Source organism: Bubalus kerabau, chromosome 13 (genome assembly GCF_029407905.1).
Source record: "Bubalus kerabau isolate K-KA32 ecotype Philippines breed swamp buffalo chromosome 13, PCC_UOA_SB_1v2, whole genome shotgun sequence".
NCBI lineage: Eukaryota > Metazoa > Chordata > Mammalia > Artiodactyla > Bovidae > Bubalus > Bubalus kerabau.
Window position 1 is genome coordinate 65,544,416 of NC_073636.1, and position 21,393 is coordinate 65,565,808.

Genomic DNA, 21,393 nt, shown 5'->3' on the forward strand with positions numbered 1-21,393 from the left:
CCACTGCCCGGAGATGGGTACCTGGTATCACCATCCCCATTTTAGGGAGAGGAAACAAATTCTGAGGGGTTAAATAATTCACCCAAATTCATTCTGATAATAAGGGGTGGGGTTGAGGATTAAAGGCCAAGAATTTAATCCTATTACATTTCTGCCATCTCTAAAAGGGAACTGGCTCCCTGCATGAAGTCTAATAAGTACTAGCTGCTCTGGTGAGTTCTCAGTGCCACTCTTTCTTCTTGTGCACCATCATCTTTTCATAGAATCTGAGAGGCAAAACTATCAATCTGAATATTACTTGATATGCACGAAGTCAAAAATATAATTTGAGGTGCTTGTTCAGGCAAGTCAAAATGAAGACTTTTTACTTAGGTTAGGTTTGATATCTCACTTTCCTGGAGAGTGAAGTATATAGCTAGTCAGACCTCTGACTTGCCCTTTCCTAGGGTCCATATCATCCAAATACTCTTGTTTGACATAGCTTTTCAGTTGAAACTGTCAACTGTTCTTAGTCTGATATTTGCTTTATGTGTTCCCCGATATCAGCCCTTTGGAATGAGTTGTTTAATATAATGGATAGCTGACCCTGTACATCTTTTTTTCCTCATGGGAAATTTCCAGGGTGAAAAATTGTAAATTTAGGAAACTGTTTAAGAGGGAGAGATAATTTACAACCTGTTTTTGTTTTTTTTTTTCGGTCTTTTTTTTTTTTTTAATGCACATGAGTTTTACTGTGGGTTCAGAGGGATATAATTTTACATCCTGCTTTTTCATGTAATATATTGGAAGAAAATGTGATGGTATGTACACATTAGATATGAGGACCCACTTCTGTGATTACTCCTTGTTCATCTATTGCAAAGATTGCCCTTGTGATATGAGGCAGATATTGCCCTGACAGTGCTCTGGCATTGCTTGGGCAGTGTAGGCTGTTGGGATCCAAAGTTCAGTGGGAGAGAATTTACTGGGGTTTGGCCTTGCTATATGGAGGTGGCCTGCTCAAGCGCCCCAAGGGCTCAGAGTGGCTACATCTCCAGCAAAACCACCAGTAGCCCCTAAAGATCAATTTTACTCATATGGACAATGATCACCAATCCCAGTTTGTCAGAATTTACTCAAGAAGAAGCAGAAAATAAAATAGAACAAAGAATGAATAAATAGACATTTCTTGTCCAGCCTTCCAAAAGTAAAGGACCAGAAATCCGAGTTCAGCTTTTGTTTCCTTCCTTCTTTGTAGCACTTAAAATTCATAGCAGTTGCAGTTTGCAGTTAAGTCGTTTGTTCTACTGGCTACATTTCCACCCCCCACCCCCAGTAGACTGGAGGCTTCAGGAGGCCAGGAATTGTGTCTTTTGGTCTTGAGGACTGTTTTTCTAGTCTTTCAGCAGATGTTTGTTATCATTTGTCTTCAGCAAATGATTAAATTTACTTCTGAGTGACTGTTTTTCTTTGGTGTTCTGAGGAGTCCCCCTCACAGGTAAATCCTTGGTAAGCAGTGTTGGGGGCTTCTCAGGTGGCGCTAGAGGAAAAGAACCTGCCTGCCAATGCAGAAGACGTAAGAGACACAGGTTCCATCCCTGGGTCAGGAAGATCCCCTGGAGGAGGGCACGGCAACCTACTCCAGTACTCTTGCCTGTATGATCCCATGGACATAGGAGCCTGGGGGCTACAGTCCATGGGGTCGCCAAGAGTTGGACATGACTGGAGCAACTGAGCACTCCTTCCAGTTCCAGGGATACAAGATGCTGTGCGATAGAGGAGGAGGGCCCAGCGGAGGGCACACCTGGGCTAGGATGAGGGCAGGAGTGAGCAGGGTGCTGACGCGGTTTCCTGGAGCTTTGGGTTTTGAATAATGCCTGTTTGTCTTTTATGTGTAGTAAGTGATACTCTACTCTGGGCGGACTTTGCCTAAGTTTCATAAATATTTAATTGGCTTTTTCAGGAGAATAAAAGCAGCCCCGTTGATGACTGAAAATGACAAAGCATCCACCTAACAGACGAGGAATCAGCTTTGAAGTGGGAGCCCAGTTGGAAGCCCGGGACCGATTAAAAAACTGGTACTTTTACATTTTTCTGTTAATTAAATCCCTTCGGTAAAGGACATTTGTCAGCACTGATAAAGAGGGGTAGCCTAGGCTTTTCTGTAGTGTGTTCCTGCTCCCTGACTCTTAAATCTAGAGCTTTGGTAATATCTTTCTCTTTGGTGCTGGGATCCCTGTGTTGAGGAAACTATCTAGTTATATATGTTTCCCTTTTCTGCCTGTTCATCTGGAGGAGCTATGGGAAGAAGAAGCAGGAAGTGGCTATAGGGAAGGGAAGAGTTGTTAGTGGCAACTTATTCTTGGCTGCCTGTCTGAAAGATCAGAGATGGAAGAATGAAGAAAAGTGGGGTAGATCGGAGCAGTTTGTGTGTTGCAAACAACCCCTCCTGTTTTCTGGGTGTGTTGTTGTATGGTTGAAACTTAGTCATCACATCGTAGGGATGATTAGGTTCAGAAACTGAGAGGTTGTAGTTCCAACTTTGTCATTGACTCGTGACTTCTGGTTGGTAATTAGCCACTCTGAGCATCAGCTTCATCTGTAAATGTGGGTATTAGTAATACCGACCTCAACAGAGTTTTTCTGAAAATCAAATAACAGGATGTGTGGGGAAAGGCCTTGTAAACTGTAAAGTGGCGGTGGTTGTTGAGGGATTCCTAGAGTTTAGTCTTTTGTTTATGCTTAAAGTGAAAGTGAGGATTTCAAAATTCAGACCTTTCTGTGAGTCTTCATAAGGAAGACTGTAGTGCTTTTGAGCGTCAAAATAGACAGGCTGACCAGCCCCTGGTGTTTAGAAGAAGAAGATGGGAAGAGAAGCAGGGGAAATGGGGTACAATATGTCTCTGCTGCCTTTTGGGGCTGGGAGATTTGATATAAGAATTAGACCCTTTGAACACCTGCTTGTTTCTGTAATTATTTCCCTTTTTTGGTTTCCCTCAGTAATTTTTAAGGCAGCTTAATCTAGAGAAAGAATTCTTTTTAGATTTGGAGAAAAAATTAAAATATTGAAAAAGTTCAAAAGTACAGCTAACTGTAAGATAATCTGTGTACTTGTCACTCAGAATTACTGAATTTTAACACTTTTGTTTTATTTATATTTAAAAAAATAAAGGACATGAAATGTTCCTGGTATAATGGTAGTATCTTTTATGCCCTTTCCAATTCAGTTCCGCTCTTGCCTTCCTTAGAGGCAGCCAGCATCCTGCAGTTAGTGCTGTCCTTCCCGTGTTTTACGTTTTTAGTGTATGTATCCATAAATAATACTAGTTAGCATCACTTTGGGTGTTTTTAAAAAATTCATGTAAGTATTCTCATATTGTTTGTTTCTTTTCTGTATTTCATGTTTTTGTGATTTACCCGTATTGGTATAGGTATTTGTCCTCATTTCTGTATAGAGTTCCACTGTATGAATTTTGTTTATTTAGTCTCCTACTGATGGACATTTAGATTCTAGTTCTTCACTTTATACACAGTGCTACCCTGAACATTTCTATAATATCTCTTTGTACACATGTGCATGAATATTTCTTGGGTAATGGCTTTCAGACTTTTTTGACCATAATTTAGTATAAGAAATATTTTAAAGAAAGCCAGTGTAGTACTTGCCGTATACACAATATAAATTTAAAAGAAGCAAAACTTTTGTGAAACAGTCCTTAACCTTAATACATGCAATATACTCTGTTTCCTAATATACACACAAAACTGCTGGTTGTGAACCATTGATTTGATTTTACAATCTACTGATTTTACAATGTACTGCAGTCAGTCTGAGAAGCCCTACTCCAGTGAATTTGTGAAGTAATATGATAAATACATTTTCAGTTTTACTGGAAATTGCCGAGTTTTAACCACTGGATCACCAGGGAAGCCCCAAGTTTCAGCTTTTTATTATGAAAAGATTTTAAACATAATCAAAAGTTCAGAGAATAGTACAATGAACACTATGCCTTCCACCTGTATTCACTAATTGTTAATATATTTACCCAACATACTTTATATACTTATTGTAATGTAACTAATTGTAATTAGCAATAATTTCATAATATCTAACATCCAGAACCTATTCAGATTTATGTCTCTTTAGTTTCTTTTATTCCATGATAATCCTTCTCCCCTCCCCTATTTTTTGCCTTTCATGGCATTATTTTTAAGCAACATTTATTTTGTAGAATATTCCACATTCTGAGTTGGTCACATTGTTTTCTCATGGCGAGTTTAACTTGTTTCTTGTATTCTCTATTTCCTGTAAACTAGAAGTTAGGTTTAGACTTCAGGTTAAACATCGTGTTGCAGAATGGTTGAATGGTGATGCTGTGTGTTTCATATCGTATCCCATCAGGGGACACATAAAGCTATGTCATCCCACTCTCTGTTCCAGTGTATCACTTGGATAAAATAATGACTGCCATTTCTCACCATCTTAAAACTGTATTTTTCCCTGTACTAAATAACTTGTGGGGGTGCTTTGGAATATATCTTAAGTGTTTCCCTATACCATTTACCTAATGATTTTTAGCATCCGTCAATAATCCTTACCTCAATCAGTTATTACACCGGAAGTGGAAGAAGAGTGATTTTTTTCACCTCTCTCATGCAGTGTTTTATTGTTACAGCTGATGTTCTTATGTAAGAAGAGCATTTTTTTTCTTTATTCCTTTTTAAAGATCACTAAGGACTGAGGTTATTCAGCATACTGTTGTAGTCGGTTACATTCATTATTTTCTTTTGTGCTAAAATTTTCCCAAACTTGGTCGGTGACAGGCTGTTTAAATGAGCTTCTTTGATCTTTTGACACACTCCTGTCAGTCGTTGAGTATTCCTTATTTTCTGGTATTACTAGAAGCCCCAGGTTTATTTCACCTGTCCTGCTCCCAAGACCCTGTCCATTTCTCCAAGGAGACCTGGTTTCTTTTAGTTAGAAGTGGTACTTAGAACTTAAGTTCTAAGTTGGGCACTGGGTTTGTTTATTGCTGCCAGAATGTCATTGCTTTTAAGACTTTTTTTTAGTGGTTGGAGCTAAGAAATAGTTGTTTTGAAACATTATGAGTTCATTTTTATTTTTTGGCCACACCACGTGGCATGCGGAATCTTGGTTCCCAGACCAGTCAAACCCATGCCCCCTGCATTGGGAGCACAGAGTCTTAACCACTGGACCACCAGGGAAGTCCCTGTGAATTCATTTTTATATTTCTAATTTAAATAGAACATTTTGTAATTTTTAAAATTTTGCCTTTCTTTTTTATTAAAAGTCTTTGTTTCTAATCACACTGATATATTAACCCATTTCCTTTATTCTGTGTTACACACAAAGTAGTTTCAAAGTTACAATACTGGTATTAAAAAAAATCTGAGTGAAATTTAAGATTTTCCTGACATTTAAAAAAATTATGGGGACTTCCCTGGTGGTCCAGTGGTTAAAATTCTGAGCTCCCAATGCAGAGGGCCCAGGTGCGTTCCCTGGTCAGGGAATTAGATCCCATATGCCACAACCAAGAGCTCACGTGTTACAACTAAGACCTGGCATGGCCAAATAAATATATAAAAAAAATTATGTACCCTTCCCCCCAGGATAAATTATATTTAATTTGTTACAAATTAAATAGGACTCTAAATTAAATAATGTGAGTTCCTTCTCAATACTCTTACAGTATAATTTTATTTTTACATTAAAATTTTTTTATGTGCATACAGTAAAATTCCCTTTTTTTGGTGTATATGCCTATGAGTTTTAACTCACGTATGGATTCTTGTAAGCATCAGAACTAACAGGAAACAGAGTACTTCAAAGACTTCTCTCATGCTACACCTTTGCCAGTCTATACTTACTGGATTTGATTATTTTGTTTACTGTCTTCCTCACTAGAATGCTAACTCAGTAAGGAATAGGGTGTTAGGACTGGTTTCTGAGAAACAGTGCAGTTGATTTATTTGGAAACTGTAAGTGGGAGAAATGGGGAGTGAGGTGAAGAGACTGAGAGAGCTATGGACTATCTTGTGAGTCTGATCCCTGGAAAGGAGAAAGGAAGATGATAGGAAGTCCTAGAATGCCGTGCAGTACTCAGAAGGTTTTGGCAACGGAGATGGTGAATCCTCAAGCCAGAGGTGCTGTCGAAAGAGTCTCGTCTCCATATATCCCTGCTCACTCAGCCATTGGCTGGGGACAGCCCCAGGGAAGTGTGGCAATGGAACGGAGGTGGTGATGAGTGTCAAGCTGCTATAGCTGGGGTCAGTTATTAGCACTTGCTAAGGATGTGAAGCGTGTATTTTTCAAGGCAGCCACAGGTGGGCTATCTGTTCTGTTCTCTAATATATTTCCATTGCCTCAGAATTGAACCTGGCATATAATAGATGCTCAATAAAATTTGTGAGCTGCGTTTCAGATGATTTTAGGAAAACGTTTTTCTAGGTTGTTTTGATTGCTTACATCTTAAGCTTGAGAGAAAAAAAGTTTTTTTAAATTGTAGCATGGTTTGTTCACAATAGTGATTCAGTTTTTTTAAATTATATTCCATTATAGGTTGTGACAAATTGTACTAAACAGTAAATCCTGTGGCTTATCTGTTTTATGTACAGTAGTTTGTTTCTTTTAATCCCATACACCTAGTTTGTCCCCTCCCTTCTGTTTGGTAACCATAAGTTTTCTACGTTTGTGAGTCTGTTTCTATTTCACTTATAGATTCATTTATATTGTTTTTTATATTCCGCATATAATGTGTAGTATTTGTCTTTCTCTGTTTTACTTTACTAAGCATAATATTCTTTAGGTCCATCCGTATCACTGCAAATGTCATATTTCATTCTTTTTAGTGGCTAAGTAATATTCCATTATATATGTTTATACCACACCTTCTTAAGCCAATTGTTGATGGGCATTTTCATTGTTTCCATGTCTTGGCTATTGTCTTAATAAATAGTGCTGATGTGGGAACATTGAGGTGCGTGTATCTTTTTGAATTAAAGTTTTTGTTTTTTCTGAATATTTTTCCAATCCCACCCTGGAATGGGATTATTGGATCATATTGTAGCTCTCTTTTTAGTTTTTTGACAAGCCTCTATACTGTTTTCCACAGTGGCTATACTAATTTGCATTTCCACCAACAGTGTATGAGGATCCCCTTGAGAAAATGTGTTTTAGTGTTATAGAATTAGATAGCAACTAGGTAAAGGACTGACTGCCAGGCTCTCCATGTGCAGCGTCTCCATTAAGATTTCTCAACAAGCTATGAGGTTCTTTATTGTTTCAATTTTATAAATGAGGGAAGAAACTGAGGCTCACAGAGGCAAAAGTCCTTTGTCCCAAATTTCAGAGCTGGTGAGTGGTAGAGCTGGGATTTGAAACCCTGTTGATCTGACTCCAAAGCTTGACCATATCTTCCAGGTGATTCCTTTCTCTGGTGATATTTTTTTCTGTGTGTGCTTCCCTATTTCCTAGATCGGCTACTAGTTGCAAAAAAAGAAAAAAATAAATAGCGGGGGGGATGAGAAGAGTTACTTTTCAAAACACATGACAGAAGTGTAATGGAGACAAAAATGTGACTTCCAGTGGTCTTTCTGGATTAATGCTTTTATAAAAGGTCTGTATTGATTAATTTTGTCTGTATTGCTTAAACAGAACCCTGTTTAAGGGTTCACCTTTGTAAACTCACCTTTTCTCACCTTTGTTAACCGTACATTTTCTGTTTTTGTTAAACTAGTAACAGTAACAATGACAGCGAACGTTTATCAAAGATTTTCTGTGTATTGGGTCTGATGCTATTTGCTTTACATGGGCCATCTCATTTACTCCCCCGAAGCAAGTCCATTGGGAACTGAAGCTCAGAGAGAGAATGACTTACCCAGGGTTGGAAGTTAATCACTGCTGAATCTGAGACCTCCTGACCCAGTTTTGTTTGATGACAGTGTTTTGTGTACCTTTCCAGAATTTATTAAACACCCAACCCACCTTTTCTTAAATTACAAGATCCCCCCAAAATCATGGAATTAGGATTTTTCCCCCCTTTTTTGGCGGGGAGGCATGCTGTGCAGTTAGTGGGATCTTAGTTCCCTGACCAGGGATTGAACTTGGGCCCTTGTCATTGAAAGTGCAGAGTCCTAACCACTGAACTGCCAGGGAATTCCCTCAGAAATAGGATTTCTGTTTTCTCCGTGAAAGTGAAAGTTGCTCAGTTGTGTCCGACTCTTTGTGACCCCATGGACTATCCAGTCTGTGGAATTCTCTAGGCCAGAATACTGGAGTGGATAGCCTTTCCCCTTCTCCAGGGGATCTTCCCAACCCAGGGATCGAACCCAGGTCTCCCACATTGCAGGCAGATTCTTTACCAGCTGAGCCACAAGGGAAGCCCAAGAATACTGGAGTGGGTAGCCTATCCCTTCTCCAGCAGATCTTCCCTACCCAGGAATCCAACTGGGGTCTCCTGCATTGCAGGCAGATTCTTTACCAACTGAGCTATCAGGGAAGCCTGTTTTCTCAGAGACAGGCATTTATAAAATACAGATTTAGATTTTCCAGGGAGATCATTAGTTCTCAAAGCAGTTTATCTCACCAAACAGACTATAGACTATTGATAAGAATCTGCATTTTAATTTTAGACCTACCACTGTTGGGTGAACTTTCCACATATCCATCTTCTGCTCTGTAGATGGAGTAATCCTGCCTGCCCTCTTACTTCCGCTGTTGCATCGATAAGCTGACTGTCTAATGTATGAGAGGCTGCAGTTTCCTAGTAATGATGCTTGGTGGATAGAATGGAAACTGCTTTTTCTGTTGCCTTCTGCCTTCTTCCTGTCATCTGGTGGGAGCGCACCATCTGTCCTGAACAGTAGGCTTGGCCTTCCCTGTTCTTACTCTGAACACAGTGAAAAAAGCTCCTCTGTCTGTTGCTTTCCTGACTCTTTGGCATGTTTCCACCACCTTGTTTCCATTTAAGTTGATCATGGTCTCCTTCCATTTCTTGTACAGAGGATTTCAGAATCTGAGTTCCATAATGTCCTTAGCTCTCTTTCTTTTTCATTAGGATTATTTGCACTGATCAAGTGTGGGTTCCTGGTTCATACCTCTTCACTTCTTGTGTCATCTTTTTTAAAAAAAGTTACCTCATTTCTGAGCTTTCCACATATGTGTATTGAGGCATTATACTAGGCAGTATGGAATAAAGAGAAATTATTCCCTTCAGCTAGTAGGGCCCTCAAGAAGTTTAAGGCCAGGGAAGTATTTGGCTTTGGCTGTAGCATTGCTGGCCAAGGATTGTTAATTGTGTCCTGTCATACTTATATCTTTGCTAATATTTCATATTTAATGAGTGACTTACTCTGTTAGGCACAAGTCTAAACCCTAACCCTAATCCTATACCCCATTTAATCCTCACAACACAATGAAGTGTATACTTTTATTATTACCATTTTATACGTGAGGAAACAGAGGCACAGCAATTGAGTAAGTTGCCCGAAGTTGAAGTTGCATAACTGTTAAGTAATGGATTTGGGATTTGAATCCAGATAGTCTGGCTTCTGAGCTTGACAAGGTGTGGCTTTGATTCCCCATTCTGTGTCCTGTACCTAGGATATAGAGTCAAGTTCCTGAAATTAATTATATTATGGGGTGACATTTACTCTGTACAGAGTTCATGTACAAATCCCTGGGAAACAACAATTAATTTTGTGTGTAGGAATTTTAGAAGAGTTCCAAAAGATGACTGATGCCAAATCATTTATACAGTGCTAGATGCTGGAGAAGAGTGATGATTAGGCTAGACATAGACCCTGGTCTTCAGGAATTGACCTTCCAGTGGAGGTAGATAGACCATAAATAAACAGATCGATTCCATGAAGACTAGGTGATGATAAATGAAGAGGAATAAGTATTGGTAAGTGGACAGAGAGTGATGCGGTATGTCTATGATGGGAGCTTTTCAATGTAGGGAATGTTCAGGGAACATCTGTCTGACAAGGAAGCATTTGAGCATAAATCTGAAGAGAGTGAGGGATATCCAGAGGAAGAGGGTTCCAGGTAGAGGCAGCCAAGGCACAGCATACTGGGCATGTTCAGGCAGTTGGTGGAGAATAAAGAGTAAGGGGGCAGAGGTAGAAGATGAGCCCACAGCTGTCAGAAGGGGCTGGATAGGCCTGAGGAGGGGTTTTGGACTTGATTGTAAATGTAATAGGAAGTCATCGAAAGATTTTAAACAGTAAAGTGACATTATCTGATTTCAGTTATTAAAAGTGGCTGTGGTTATTGTGTGTAATATGCCTGTAATAGTAGGCAGGCACGGGGAGAAATAGGGAGAGCCCTAGGAGTCTTTTGTAGCAGTCGAATTTAAGGTGATAGTTGCTTGAACTAAAAAGCATTGGTGGAGATGATGAGAAGGGATCAGAGTCTGGGTATTTTTCAAAGGTATAGCCAATAGATTTGCTGATGATGTTTTGAGAGACAGAGGAGAATCAAGGAAGACTCCAAGAACTTTTGGTCAAAGTACTGATAGAATATTTGCTGAAATGGGGAAAACCAGCTGTTTGATTTTAGACATTTAAAACATGGGATTCCTTTTTCATCACCAAATGGAGATGTTGAGCAGATGGTTGAATAAAAGTCAAGCATCTAGATGTGAGCCCTGGGTTAGAGGTAGAAATTTGAGAGTTGGCAGTAAGTATGGGGGATTAAAATTTTTTTTATTTTTTAGAACAGTTTTAGGTTCATAGCAAAACTGAGCAGAAAGTATAGAGAGTCCCTGTCTCTTGCCCTCACACCTACAGTCTTCCCCATTGTCAACATCCTGCACCAGGGTACTATATTTGTTAAAGTTAAAAAATTTTTTTCATTACATGGATTTGCTTTATGTTTCTTTTTTCCCTAAATTTTATTTATTTATTTAGGCTAAAATGGGGTCTTTGTTGCTGAGCTGGCTTTTTCTGGTTGCAGTGCTCAGGCTTCTCGTTGGGGTGGCTTCTCTTGTGGAGCAGGCTCTAGGGCGCAGGCTTCAGTAATTGCAGCGCAGGGGCTCAGTAGTTGTGGCTCCCGGCTTCTAGAGCACAGTCTCGGTGGTTGTGGTGCACGGGCTCACTTGCTCCTCAACATGTGGAATCTTCCCAGACCAGAGTTCCAACCTGTGTCCCCTCCATCAGCAGATGGATTCTTAGCCACTAGACTACCAGGGATGCCCCTTAACTGTGTATTCTGATGAACGTTTATTCATGTATATACTTGTGTAACCACCCAGATAAAGATAGAGACATTCTGGCCTTCTTAGAAGACCTTTTTTTTTCCCATATCAAGTCACAGAGTCCCTTCACTCCTAGAGGAACTACTTTCTGTGGCTGTGCATTTAAAGTGACCCATCAGCATGTGTGTATTCTCTAACATTCAGCTGCCTGGGTGCAGGAGTGGAAAATGTGGAGAATCCAATGGACCTACATGCCTGTGTGCTAACTCTGTTCAGTTGTGTCCAACTCTTTGTGACCACGGGGACTATTAGCCCACCAGGCTCCTCTGTCCATGGGATTTTCCAGGCAAGAATACCGGAGTGGGTTGTCCTACAGTTGGGGTTTACCCAGGCAGGTGTGATGGAGGACAAGAGGGGCCAGGAAGTTAAGGGTATTTGCAAGGAAGTGAGATTAAAGGATAAGATTTCCAGAATGTGAGTGAAGTATGAGAACAGCCAGAAGGGACAATGTGAGCAGAAGTATTGAGTGTTCACAGAACATGGTATGTTCTCAGAGTCTGGAGAGGGATACATCAGGAGTGGTGGGAGTTTGGGCAAGATTTTAATCAGGAGAGAGACATGGTCCAGTCCCTTGTAGGAACAGAAAAGTGGTGGTGTTTATTCACTCACAAAACATTTATTGAGTGTCTCTATATTTGGCCCTTTGCCAGGACTGATAGACGAGTGTAGGAGTTACTTAGGCATACTGGAGAAGCTGGCTTAGAACAGAAAACTAAGATCATGGCATCCGGTCCTGTCATTTTATAGCAAATAGGTGGGGAAAAATGGAAATAGTGACAGACTTTATTTTCTTGGGCTTCAAAAACAAGCAGACAGTGACCGCAGCCATGAAATTAAAAGACGTGTGCTCCTTGGAAGGAAAGCTATGACATACCTAGACAGCATATTAAAAAGCAGAGACATGACTTTGCCAACAAAGATCCATCTAGTCAAAATTATAGTTTCTCCATTAGTTATGTATGGATGTGAGAGTTGGACCATAAAGAAGGCTGAGTGCCGAAGATTGATGCTTTCGAACTGTGGTGCTGAGATGTCTCTTGAGAGTCCCTTGAACAGCAAGGAGATCAAACCAGTCAATCCTAAAGGAAACCAACCCTGAATATTCATTCATTGAAAGGACTGATGCTGAAGGTGAAGCTCCAATACTTTGGCCACCTGATGGAAAGAGCTGACTCATTGGAAAAGACCCCAGTGCTGGGTCAAATTGAGGGCAGGAGAAGGAGGCGACAGAGGATGAGATGGTTGGATGGCATCATCAACAAATGGATATGAATTTGAGCAAACTCTGGGAGATGGTGAAGGACAGGGAAGCCTGGTATGCTGTGGTCTAGGGGTCGCAAAGAGTCAGACACAACTGAAAAACAGCAACAAGAGCTGACTGTTCAATTGTGGGAAAGGATCAGCATAGAGAGGAGGGATGAATTCAAGACATTTTCAGAGTTAGATGTGTCAGATGTTGAAGAATGAAAGTGGTGAAGGGATAGGGAAAGAGAGAAGACATCCAAAATAGTACAGTTTTTCTGTAGTTTAATAGTCAGCTCTTTGTTTTACCCTGAATATGATTTCCATCCCCGTCTCCTCTCCACAAAGGGTGGAGATGGCTTAGAATGTTACTTTTGTGCATAAGAATCATTTGCTTCTGGTATGTGCCCTGAGCCAGGAATAGAGTCGCATACTCTGATTCTTGAAGTAAATGATTATTGTATGTTTCCAGAAAGGCTGTTTATACAAGGAAGAATCTGGAAGCAGCCTGCCCAACCCCTGGGGCAAAGTTCAGGCAAATTATCAGCTACCACCAGGTAGGCCATTAGGTAGGTAACACAAAAGACACCTCTGTGGACCTATGTTAGTACAAGGATATTTGTATGTGAAGTCAAATTAAGAGCAGAAGTCTCTTCACTGGGTTTGGTGAGGTGATTTGGACAGTGATCTCTGTTACACCTCTACCTAGTCACTCTCTTTGAGCTTCCATTCCCACACATGTAAGACAGGTGCAGTGATCCTAACAATTCCATAAGTCCTCATGGGATGGTGGTAAAAATCCTGTGAGATATATGTAGAGGCTGTATATAGCTCCTAGAGGAAACTGCTCACATTGATTATGAATAGCCATGTGAGGAAATGCTGACTAGTAGTGGGAGTAGGAAATCAGAGGGAAATTGTTATCCCTTTTGGTTCCTCTTTTCCCTCTGTAGCAGTTCTTCAGTTTGTATTTTTGGTGTGTATGTGGGGGGACCAGACAGATTTCTGCCAGGCGCTGTCTAGCTCTAATTTAAGCATGTGCACAGTGTGCAGCTTAGTTTTACTCAGAAGCAGCCAAGACTCTCAGCATTAAGCCTTCCTGGGACTTGAGGTCATATACTGTGTACAAAAGCCAGGGTTGTATTTCTGTGTTAGACCTGGGCTGTTCTCTGCCTTTCTGGTTGTGCAGCTAGAGTTAGTCCCTCTCATTTGGTATGGGTTTCACTTTGCAACTGTCCTCTCCTCTCCTTTCCTTGGTGGAGCCCCAGGGTAGGTTGAGTTTTCTGGTGGTTTAGAGCAGTGTGGCTCAAATGCAAAAAACATGAGGACTAGTGCCTCCAACCTATATACTATCTATGGATCTCACTTTTAGTAGCATTGGGGCAAAATACTTCTATGTTAGTTATTTATTGACAAATTTTCTCAAAATTTAGTGGCCTAAAACAACACTACCATTATTCTTTCAGTATGTGGATCAAGAATTTAGGAGCAGCCTCTGGGCGAGGTCTTATGTTTGTCCTAAGTTGGTGCTGATTGCTTGTGGGAGACTTGTGGCTATGTGTGAACCTCTCCATAGGGCATCTAAAATGTTCTCATGATGTGGCACCTGGCTTCTCCCAGAATGGGGAACCTAAGAAGTGGCAGTGCTGTGTGTGTGTTAAAATGAATGCACATAAAATTTATCATTTTAAACCATTTTAAAATGTCTAGTACATTAAGTTGGAGAAGGAAATGGCAACCCACTCCAGTATTCTTGCCTGGAGAATCCCAGGGATGGAGGAGCCTGGTGGGCTGCCGTCTGTGGGGTCTCACAGAGTCGGACACGACTGCAGCGACTTAGCAGCAGCAGCACATTAAGTACATTCATGTTGTTGTGCAACCATCACCACCATCCATCTCCACAATTACTTATTTATTTAAAATGTAAATAAATTTATTTAAGTGTAATCATGTACAATTTTTTATATGTTACAGGAGTACAATATAGTGACTCACAATTTGTAAAGGTTATGGTCCATTTATAGTTATTATAAAATATTGGCTATATTCTCTTATGTTGTCAGAACTTTTTCATCTTCCCAAATGGAAACTCTATACAGATTAAAAAGTAACTCCTCATCCTCTTCCTTCACCAGCCCCTAGAAACCACCATCCAACTCTGTTTTTATGAGTGTGACTACTCTAGATCTTGCAGTTTGTCCTCTTGTGATTGCCTGGCATGCTGCAGTCCATGGGCTTGTAACAAGTTGGACACGACTGGGAAACTGAACAACAACAGTGTTGTCAAGGTTCACCTGTGTTTTAGGATATATATCAGCATTAAGACTGAGCGATAGTCCACTGTGTGGACATACCACATCTTGTTTATCCATTCTTCTGTTGATGCTTCCATTTTTTGACTATTAAGGGTAACGCTGCTATGAACGTCAGTATACAGATATCTGTTTGAGTCTCTGCTTTCAGTTCTTCAGGGTATATTTACCCAGAAGTAGAATTGCAGCACTTTTAGGACCCAGACTTGAAGTTCTACACCATTACTGCTGCCATATGCTATTTGTTAGAAATGAGGCCACATTCAATGGGAGGATAATTAGGCTCCACCTTTTGAGGGAAGGAATGTAAAATTTGCAGACATATTTTAAAACCACTATATCTACCTTTTGAGAGTGATCATACAATGCCAGGTTAATTGCAAACACACACACTAAAATTCGTTAGTAGTACTTGATTATATGGGAGTCATCTGGATCAGTACATCTCAACCTTTTTCATGTTACTGCTCGTTTGTGGCATCTCAGCTGGGAAGCTCTAATACAAATGGTACAGATTTGTGGAAAAGCACAATAAAACATTCCTCAAGGAGACCTCGTGGACCACCAGCACTGTGTTCATGAACACCCGGGGGTCCATGGATTGCTATCGGGCAACAATCATTTCAGGCCCAGCTGCCCATCCGTACAATAGGGGTGGAATCCATGGGGTTCCTGCGTAGTTCTCTACACAGGGTTGCTGTTTCTTTTCTCACCTTCAGTTTCCGTACATCCTTACCTTCTTTTGTGCTTCTCTTCTTCTGCACCTGTGCTGATTTACTTATTTTACACCTTCTCCCAGGAAGACTTTCAGCCTAACTGCCTTCTTGATCACCTGGAAAATGCTGATTCATCTTTCAGAATTGAGTCATGTGTCTCATTTTCACTAGTTGTTTTGACCCCTTCTTCCTTACCCTCCTTCCTCTCCCCCTAGAACTAGCCTTTTGCTGTTCAGTACCTTATTCTACTTTAAACAATCTTCCTTAGTTGCACCCGTGATACTTAATTACAATTATTTGTCTATATAGAAATACACATTTATTCCTCCTGAGGATACTGTAGTGAATGAGAGATAGATGTCTTTAGGGGTGTCTGTAATCTCCTAGGAAAGCAGGCCGTGAACGTAAGCAAGTCGGCAGAGAAACAAATGAAGTAATTGCAGATTGGGGTGAATGTTATTTATGAAGGAAGAAACAGGAAACTGACACAGATTGGAAAGAGATGGGGGCTACTCGAGATACATATATTCAGAGATTCTGAGGCTGCAGGGCGTAAGGCTGTTGCCTGGGAAGAGTAGACAGAGGGGAAGTGATTCAGGTGAAGTGAACAGACCTGGTGTGGGAAGGTATGTGTATGTCTGAGGAAATCAAAGGCGCAGTGTGCCTTGTAACATTGTCTTTCTTCCTCTGTAAGCTGTTGTCATCACAGGTTTTTATAGGTTTGGCTCTGTATTTCCAAACCCTGGCACACTTCCTGGCCCAGAGTGGGTACTCAGAAAATTTCAGAGGAATTGATGAATTTCTCTTTCTCTAATTTTTGTCCCTCTCCTTGTCTCTTTACATTTGATTGGCTACACTGGCCTTCTGTGGCTTCTTGTTTTAGTGACCAGTTTTACCATTTGCTTAAGGTCACCATAGTAACCTAAGTTACTGTGAAGTTTAGGTTATATGACTTTTCCAAGTTGAATTTTATTTTATTTATTTTGACTGTGCCACGCAGCTTAGTGGATCTTAGTTTCCTGACCAGGGATTGAACCAGGGCCCTGGCAGTGAAAGCACCTAATCCTAACCTAACTGACTAGACCACTAGGGTGTTCCCCCAAATTGAGTTTTAGACAGATGAGTTTTTAATAGTTTTTGGCCTTCAGAAAAAAGCTTTTTGGTAATTGAGTCATAATGACCACAGCACCTGTGCGTATATCTCCTCCAATTTGACAGTTTCTGTACTGGGATATGTTTATCTCTTTGATATCTACAGCATGGATATTCTTGGTTTGTTTTGGTAATTTATTGTGGTCTGTGTATATATTCCTGTTGCTGATTTGTGACTCTGCTGCTGCTGCTAAGTCGCTTCAGTCGTGTCCAACTCTGTGCGACCCCATAGACGGCAGCCCACCAGGCTCCCCCGTCCCTGGGATTCTCCAGGCAAGAACACTGGAGTGGGTTGCCATTTCCTTCTCCAATGCATGAAAGTGAAAAGTGAAAGTGAAGTTGCTCAGTCATGTCCGACCCTCAGCGACCCCATGGACTGCATCTTTCCAGGCTCCTCTGTCCATGGGATTTTCCAGGCAAGAGTACTGGAGTAGGGTGCCATTGCCTTCTCCGTTTGTGACTCTAGGTATTCATAATCAAACCTTTTTTTATAAGTACATTTGATGAACATTTATTGAATGCCTAATATATAACACACTGGAAGAAATTTATGCACTTAGCAAATTTATACACAGCTCTCTTCATCTTTTAAGGTTCACCCCAAGTGCTAAGTCTTCTTCTCTAAAGTCTCTTTCCCGACCCCTCCAATACCTGATGAAAAAGTTTACAGTGGACTCCTTCCTATAGAGTGGACTCTATTGCTGCTTCTGGGGAAGGTGAACAGAGGAAGCAGATTAAGCTAAATGAAGAGATTAGAAGGTGAGTGGTAGGAAATGTACTTTGGAAAGAGAAGGGTCTGTTTAGGTGTGTTAGAGGGAGATAGGGGAGAGTGGGCAGAAACTCAGACTGTCTAGCCCAGGCTTTCCCCAGAGAGACAGTGCCTCTCTTCCATCTAGCCCTGGTTATTGGGGCATAGGCAGGCCAGGTAATTCTAGAGTTATTCTCCTTTGCTTGTTTCTCTCCACAAATCAAGAGTGTTTTTGGTCTCGGTAGTTGGGCAGAGGAGTGGGGGATTCCAAGGAGCCCACCAAACTTCTCTTTGGGCCCTTGCCATCCTGGAAGCCCTGGTGTTTGGTTATTTGTTTTGTGTCTTCAGGACCTATTAGATTGTCTAGAATCCAAACGAAGGCATGTTTGAATAATGGACCCTATAGGGCATAGTTTCTGCCCTATAAACTGCTTAGCAATCTAGTGCTTGTATTGGTCATGTAAAAATACTGTTTGTAGCTTTAGGTTGAAATGTTTTTATTGACTCTTGAGCTCTTTTCTTCAAAGGAAAACTGCTGATTTTGAACATCTGAATTGTATCTGATGATCAAACTCTTATTTGCCTAAACAGGCAAAATAAACTCAAGAAAACTTGACCAGCTTAGTAACATAAAAATAATGGAAAAGGTAGATTAATAACTATCTTATGAAAACACACCAGAGTAGGCAGTTTCACAGAAAATGAAATAAAGCTTTCTAGTCCATTCTATGGGGTTAGTGTAGCCTGAATGAAATTGGGTGGGAATGGCATAATACGAGAAAACTTGGGCAAATTCTGCTTATAAAAGAGACACAAAACTAGTCAATAAAATGCTAAAAAGACCAAAGAGATATTTATTAAATGAACGATTCACACAATCAAATATGACTTTTTTTTTTAAGCAGGGTAATGATAACTTAAACTTAGGAAATGTATTATTTCATTATCTCCATAGAATAAAAGCAGAGACCTATATAATCACCTAGACAAAGGCTGAAAATTCTCAAAATTTATTTATTCTTGATGAACCCTCAGTAAGTTAGACATAGAGAAAAACTTCATGAACTTGGTTAAAGGCATTAAGAAATCTTTAATGATGAAACACTGGAGACATTTTCATTAAAGAGAAGGATGTCAACTATCTGCTAGTTTTCAACATCATCTTAGAAACACCAGTCAATGTCATAAATGAGAAAAATAAATGGCAGATATCAGAATTGAAAGCGAGACAATATAATCATAATTTGAATATGATAATGGTAGTCTGCCTGGGAAATGCAAAGGATTTTAATTGATAATCAATTGGATAGAGATTGAATAGAATCAAAAAGTCAGAACAGTGACAGGGTATACAGTGAGAATTATTGCATCCACTTCTTTTTCTACCCTGTACTCACTCAACTCCCAAAGGCAACCAGTTTTATTAATTTCTGTCCATCCTGCCAGTATTTCTTTACTTAATACAAGCCAAGCAAGTATATATTCTTATTTTCCTCTTTGAAACAACAAAAGGTGATTTTATAGTTTGCCTTCTAAAACTTGGAAATCTTTCTTTGTCAATTCATAGTTTGTTTTCATTTTTTTTAACAGCTGCATAATATTCTGTTTTGTGGATGTCCCAGAGTGAAAATGTTAATCAGTCAGTCGTGTCTGACTCTTTGTGACCCCATGGGCTGTAGCCAGCCAGGCTCCTCTGTCCCTGGAATTCTCCAGGCAAGAATATTGGAGTGGGTTGCCATTCCCTTCTCCAGTAGCATATAAATTCAACAGCTATGAAGCTATTGTTTGCCCATTAAATATTTTTTAAAACTTTTAATTTAAAAGTATTTATTTTTGCTTACACAGGTATTATGTAATTAAATTCTTGTAAAAATTAAAACTATAAGCAAAAGTCTCTTGGCTATTCCCAATCTCTCTCTCCTCCCCAGAGCTAATTTTTTTTCAGTTTAGTGTTCAATGTCTCCTCCTTTCTGGCTATTATTTCCATTAGGAATATGACTCCCAGCTGCAATGTTAGTCTGGAAACTAGAGTTTCATCATGGCTGTTAGTTACATGTTGGAAATTTTCTCTCCCCTTTTCTGTCTATACAGATTCCATTCACATTGCCTCTTTTGTTAACCTTTCCTCAGCTTTCCAGCTTCCTTTATGGTTGTTTCAATTTTTAGATTGAATGAAAAAATTATGATTTTTGTCAGTAAGAAACACTTGATTATCAGCTGTTTCATGTACCTAGTAGTTTAAAAAAAAATTATTGAAGTATAGTTGATTTACAATGTTGTGTTAGTATATAGCAAAGTGATTCAGTTATATGTACACATAATTCATTCTTTTTTTAAGAGTCCTTTCTTACATAGGTTATTACGGAATATTGCATTGAGTTCTCTGTGGTATACAGTAGGGCCTTATTGGTTCTAGTAGTTTTTTTTTTTTTTTTTTAATTTTACATACTTTTTAAAGGTTACTGCTTTCCATTTACAGTTATTATAATATAAAATATCGATTATATTTCCCGTGTTGTACACTATATCCTTGTGCCTGTCTTACAACCAGTAGTTTGTGCCTCCTACCTGCCCATCCCTGCATTGCCCTTCTCATAATCACTAGTTTGTTCTATCTGTGAGTCTGCCTTTTTTTGGGTATATTCATTACTTTGTTGCTTTTTTTAGATTCCACATGTAAGTAATATCATACATTGTTTGTCTTTGTCTGACCTATTTCACTTAGCATTAATGCTCTCTAAGTGTATCCATGTTGTTGCAAATGGCAACATTTTATTCTTTTTTTTTATGGCTGAGTAGTTTTTCATTATACATATATACTCACAAACACACATATTCTTTACCCATTCGTCTGTTTTTTAAAAATAAATATTTCTTTCTTTTTTCTTTTTTTGGCTGCACCTCTCGATTTATAGGATCTTAGTTCCCTGATCAGGGATTGAACCCAGGGCCATAGGAGTGAAAGTTCTGAATCATAACCACTGGACTCCCAGGGAACTCCCTCCATTCATCTGTTGATAGACACTTAGGTTGCGTCCATATCTTGCAATTTTAAATAATGCTGCTGTGAACATCGGGGTGCATGTATCTTTTTGAATTAGTGTTTTCGTTGTTTTTTTTTTTTTTCCAGATATATGCCCAGGAGTGGAATTGCTGGGTCATGTGGTAGTTCCATTTTTAGTATTTTGAGAAACCTCTGTACTGTCTTCTACAGTGGCTGCACCAATTTCCATTCTCACTAACAGTGTACTTCCTTTTCTCCACATCCTTGCCAGCATTTGTTATTTGTGTTCTTTTGGATGATGGTCATTCTGGTGTGAGGTAATAGCTTGTTGTGGGTTGGTTTGCATTTCCCTGATGATTAGCAATGTTGAGCATCTTTTCATGTGCCTGTTGGCCATCTACATTTCCATCTTGGGAAAATGTCTGTCCATCTGGTAATTTTAAAACTTAGTTGGTGTCTGGTTCTTCTTAAAGACAGAAACCAGAACCACATCCATTTTATAATGTTCTGAGACCTGAAATTGGCCAGATCAAAGTCACTTAATAAGATTTGTTGACAGATGAATCTGAGCTGTCCCCAAGGCAGCTGTATAATTGTGATCCACCAGGTCTCAACCCGATTGATCCCTAAGATAACTGCCTCTCTCTTCTCTAGATTGCAGTTGGGTTTCCCCATTCACTATGAGTGACTTACATCCTTGTCACACTTTAGAGAAGTAGAACCACCTTCTCCTTAGGAAGATTTATTGACCCCTGGGTTATTCTTGATCCACCTGGAGAGATTTGTGTAGTCTGTAGACAGTGAGCTGCCTATGCCCTGTGAAGTTTTTTGATCAAGGGAGTAGCTTTTGTCTAGCCAAGGGCCCTGAGGTCTTTCATAATCTGTGTACAGTGGAGTTGCTATCTTAGGGTTTTGCAGTTAATTCTATGGATCCAAACTTACCAGACTTTCTGAAAGCACT

The 21,393-nt window shown here is 39.8% G+C and overlaps 1 protein-coding gene across 11 annotated transcripts in view; it reads left to right on the top strand.

The window, feature by feature from the left end:
- Positions 1-21,393, top strand: part of PHF20 (PHD finger protein 20) — a 129,542-nt gene that overhangs the window by 19,323 nt on the left and 88,826 nt on the right. For all 11 annotated transcript variants that reach the window (XM_055544918.1, XM_055544919.1, XM_055544914.1 and 8 more), the window contains exon 2: positions 1,943-2,057. In XM_055544918.1, coding sequence (XP_055400893.1) covers positions 1,975-2,057 — 83 coding nt within the window. In that variant the 5' untranslated portion in view covers positions 1,943-1,974. The remainder of the gene's footprint in view (positions 1-1,942; positions 2,058-21,393) is intronic.